The sequence below is a fragment of the Hevea brasiliensis genome, chromosome 7, assembly GCF_030052815.1.
Source record: "Hevea brasiliensis isolate MT/VB/25A 57/8 chromosome 7, ASM3005281v1, whole genome shotgun sequence".
NCBI lineage: Eukaryota > Viridiplantae > Streptophyta > Magnoliopsida > Malpighiales > Euphorbiaceae > Hevea > Hevea brasiliensis.
Genome location: NC_079499.1, coordinates 9,174,293 through 9,179,185, shown reverse-complemented (window position 1 = coordinate 9,179,185; position 4,893 = coordinate 9,174,293). Strand labels below are relative to the sequence as shown.

The 4,893-nt window shown below is 24.7% G+C and overlaps 1 protein-coding gene across 1 annotated transcript; it reads left to right on the top strand.

Moving 5' to 3' along the window:
* The first annotated feature begins 1,745 nt into the window (after nucleotides 1-1,745).
* LOC110665830 (heavy metal-associated isoprenylated plant protein 41-like) lies at nucleotides 1,746-2,852 on the top strand. The gene is made up of 3 exons (XM_021826102.2): nucleotides 1,746-1,897; nucleotides 2,065-2,143; nucleotides 2,259-2,852. The coding sequence occupies exons 1-3, from the start codon at nucleotides 1,892-1,894 to the stop codon at nucleotides 2,609-2,611; spliced, it is 438 nt and encodes a 145-aa protein (XP_021681794.2). The 5' UTR covers nucleotides 1,746-1,891; the 3' UTR covers nucleotides 2,612-2,852.
* The last annotated feature ends 2,041 nt before the right edge of the window (nucleotides 2,853-4,893 follow it).

The following is a 4,893-nucleotide window of genomic DNA, read 5'->3' as shown; positions in this document are numbered from 1 at the left end:
CTTATGAGTCAAATTAAAAATAAGTTATTAATTATTTGATAAAATTAACTTTTAAATAGTATAAGTATTTAATTAAAAGATGCTTAAAAGTAATTTAATTTATTAAAATTACCAAAAAAGATGTGTAATTAAGTGTTATAGTTATTAAAATGAGAATAATGTTGATTTTTATAAAAATTATTAAGTTAATATAATTTTTAGCTTGGTCAAATAATAATTTTTAAATAAATATATGTCATAAATAAGGTATAATTTTTTATTTATTTTTAATATTTTTTTTAACTTATAAGTTAAGCTAAATACTAATCTACTTATAACTTTTTATGACCGATTTATAAATTAAATCAAATACTCTTTAAATAATACATAAATATATATATTAATTTAATTTTACCATCTATTAAAATAGTATCATTTTCTTTAACAACATGCATGCGTACTATTCACAAGTTACATATATATGTAAATATAACATTTCATTGAAATGTTAGATAAAAAAATATTCATACGAGTATTATATTTATTTTATACTGCATTCATACTTACACGTGTAATTAAACTACTAAATTTAAGCCTCTTTCTTATTATTATCTCTTCATCATTAATCTTTGAACGTTTAATTAATTTTTCTGAGCTTATCTATTTATTTATGTTAAGCGTTCTGAACTAACAATCGAGAGCCATGGGGAATATATTCTTTCAAATACTTGTAATAAAGAAATCTCATTGAGAAAGCAACCCTAAATTGGAATCAAAGTACCATGGAAGGCGATTAGCCGGCCAATTTAATGAAACAAAGCCAGGCATGCATGGTGCTTAATCACCCAATAGCGGATGCCTATTAGCTTCACGACGAATATACATATATTTATACTACTACAACTTGTAATGATTATTTAATTTTAAAGATGGGCAATTATTTTATTTTATTTTATTTTATTTTATGTTATTTAAAAAAATAATGGATAATTTAAAAAAAAATAAAGTTGATATTTTATAAAAGATAATTTTCTTAATCAAGAGAGGCTAAAATAAGTTTATATTTGTGTTATAAGTCAACTATTAGAAGCAGTTTTTAATTTTAAATAAATTGTATAATTTTATTATTTTTTTAATATTATTAAATAAATAAAATTTATATTATTTTATGCATGAATAATTTTTATAATTCACCCATTTACCAACTTATTTTAGAAAATATTTCATATAGCTCACGAGAGTTCAGAAGGATGATTCGCTACTATTCTTTCTTTTTTGTTTGTTTGTTTTTATCGTTTAGCTCCTATTAAAATGATAAAAAAAAAATCAACATTTTATTAATTAATTAACTAATAATTACATCCAAACATCTTAATTTTGATCTACATATTCTAACATGTAAGATTAAGAGTAATTATAATTTTTTTATAAAAAGGTTATGAATAATTGTAGCAAAACTTTAAAATCAAATTAAAAAAAATGATTTTTTTAAACAAAATAATTTTATTGAGATAGGAAAAGTTAGATTGTGTAAGAAAAACTTAACATGGCATGCCATGCTAATTAATTCAAGTCAGTAGGCTTTCTCCGATACACCCAACTTAAACACAACATATTAATAAAAAAAGAGGAAAAAAAGGATTTATAGTAAATGTATTTCGTTATGGATAACAAAATAAATTCAAATAACAGTTTAACTCCTTAAAATCTGAATTTTACTATTACAGAATTTGAAATTTTACTATAATTACTTAGAATCTTAGAGTGGGTGTGCGTGTGTGTGTGTATAAGTAACACAACACACCCCATAAGGTCACTGCTTCAAAACCCTTCAGCCTCAGTCCACCATCTCCATTCTCTCCATTAATTTAGAATAGAGGCTTGGTGTATTTCTTTCCGACGAACAAAGACCATGGAGGTATACATTCAACGGCAACCATATATATATATATATATATATATATATATATATATATATATATATATATATATATATATATATATATAATAAAGCACACATATAACTTAATTAATTTATTGCAAATAAATTATCTAAGTTGAAGTTATTTTCTTGTGATGCTGCAGCAAAAAATAGTAATCAAGATTTGTATGCCTGACCAGAAATCCCGCTCCAAGGCCATGCAAACTGCAGTTAGCTTCTCAGGTAAACATCATATGAAATCTTAATTTTTATTTATATTTATATATAAATGTTGAAAAAATCTATTTAATTAGTAGCTAATTGTTGTTGATTAACGATCATATGTGTGATAATTAAGGTGTTGCATCTGTTGCGATTTCGAAAGATGACCATATGGAGGTGAAAGGAATTGGAGTGGATCCTGCTGACCTAATAAATTGTCTAAGAAAGAGATTTGCTACTAAAACTTCCTGTCTGGAAAAACGAAAGGGGTTTGCAACGCTGGTAAGTGTAGAGGAGATCAAGAAGCCACCACCAAAACCACCTGAACCCACAGCCAAAGATAAGCCTAAGCCGCCCGGGCCAGTGTGTGGGCAATGTGGGTGCTGCATGCCATGTCCATGCGGACCATGCCGTCGTCCTATGTATGTGTGTGTGGAGGAATATCCCAAGTACTGCTCCAAAGACTGCGATACTTGCTCAATCATGTGACAAATATGTCTCTCCAGTCCATGCTCCGTGTCACAACGGTTTAGCCCATGAATAAGAGAATAAGATAAAAGAAAAAAGAAAAAAAAAATATATATATATATATATAATAATGGTAAATTGAAAGCTGACATATATCCACGGTCAATTCTCCATGTCCAGCCTTCCAAGTTATTGCTTTTTTTTTTTTTTTTTTTCATGAAGTGCTTTGTAATTTAAGGATTTAGTTTGTAATCAAACTATACAAATATTTAAGTTCGGGATTGTTATAATGTGGCCTGAATCAAATGCAAATATTCAACGGCGGAGTGGACATTTTCAACGCAAGTTGTGCTCGAAGGTGATTTTATGCAAAATTAATTCAACTGAAAAATAAAATGAAGAAATGAATAGCTAAATAATAAAGCAATACAGCAGACCCTCAATTTAGGAGTTTGAAATTTGTCCTAGCCGAGAATTAAAGAAAAGGCCAGTAGCTGTGCCCGTACGACGCCGTTTTGGTTCGGAAAAGTGGTTTTGTGGGGTTTTGTGAAGAGATCTCCATAAGCGTAGTCATTTTCTGGCGATGTTTAGAAATCCTTAGGCTAGAGCTTATATTGGGGTGAAGAGATATGAGGGTAGTTCATCAACCCGTATGGAACGAATGAATTCACAAAATTTGGTGGAATTAATTTTTAAATTCAAAATTTTGCATTTAAAAATTAAAAAAATAATAATTAAATGTAAAAAAGAAAAACAGAATCCTTAACGTTAATTAACGAAATCTGGAGTTGATTAAAAATGAATAATTTTTATAAAAAATGGCTATTTTTTTATATACAAAATGACTACTCTTAATATTTTTGGTGTTGTTATATCCTTTTATTTTGTTATTTATTACATAATAAATATAAATAAATAAAATCTCTCTTTTAAATTAATTTTTAGTCATACAAGTATTTATACATATAATTTTATTATTTGTATATTTTAATTATTATTTTCATAAATTTAGTGAATTTTTTTTGTATTTATCTACATATATATAATAGTGTGCTTTTTAATTTTAAATTACTAATAAATATTGATAATTAATTTAAATTCAATTCATTTAAATTATGTAAGCCAAATCTTGATAATAAAACTCATAAGTCAATTTTTAAAATTTCGATTTTGTTTTTTTAATTAATAAATTTTTTAATTAATTATTTTACAAAAAATATTATTTTATAAAAATTTAATAAGATAAATTATAAATTTTTTTAAATTATTTTATTTTCTATAATAAAATAATTTTACATTAATTTAAATTAAGTAATAATAATAATAATAATAATAATAATAATAATAATAATAATAATAATAATAATAATAAAAGAGCCTTTAGATTTCAGACGTTGACTGGGCTAGCGCCCATGAACTTCAAGCCCAAATTGGCCTGCACTATTAGCGATTAACAGTGTCATGTGAGAGTGAGAAAGAGCTTGGCTGTGAAGTTTTTGCCAACGCTCAACTAAACCCAAATTTTTATAATATATGGAAATTAATGTTTATTTTCATTATCAACTTATTGGATTAAATTAAGCTGAAAAATTCAAAATAATTTGTAATAAATTCTAGGGATAACTACTAAAAAAATCTTATATTTTTAAATTCTTTATAATTTTACTTCATATTATAAAAATTACCAATTAAATTTTGAACTTTTTAATTTTTACTAATTCTATCCACCATTAAAAAAATTATTATATTATTAACAAAAAAGCCACGTAAAATAGAAATATAGAAAAGAAATAACTTTAAAAGAAAGATATAACTTTAAAAGAAATAAAAAAAAATATATATTTAATTAAATATAAGTATTTTATATTAATATATATTTGACAAGTATGTATTTTAACAATTCCTTAATATTAACAAATGAAATATTTTATGGCATTTGAAAAGATTGGGAACATGTATTTTAAGGTAAAAAATATATTAATTCAGTATATTAATATAAAAAGTACTGTTTATTATTAAAGTTGCGTTTTTACATGATGCTTACATTGCATATAAAATAACAATTTTTCGGTGTGATAGAATTGATAAGTGTTAAAAAATTTAGATTTTAATGAGTAATTTTTATAATATGAGATAGAATTATAAAAATTTAAAAAGTACATGATTTTGTTGACTGTTTTTCCTAAATTCCAAATCAATTTTCAGCTTAATTAATTAAACGATAACTTGTAAAGTTCTATCCAACACAAGGCCTAGTTCTCGTCTTGCTAACACTATGCTTTATAGGATGTAGAATCTGGCAT

What these genes read in the sequence shown, in the direction of transcription:
- LOC110665830 (XM_021826102.2), top strand. An exon ending in AACTGCAGTTAGCTTCTCAG is followed by an intron (nt 2,144 to 2,258) that starts GTAAACATCATA and finishes GTGATAATTAAG; the next exon opens with GTGTTGCATCTGTTGCGATT.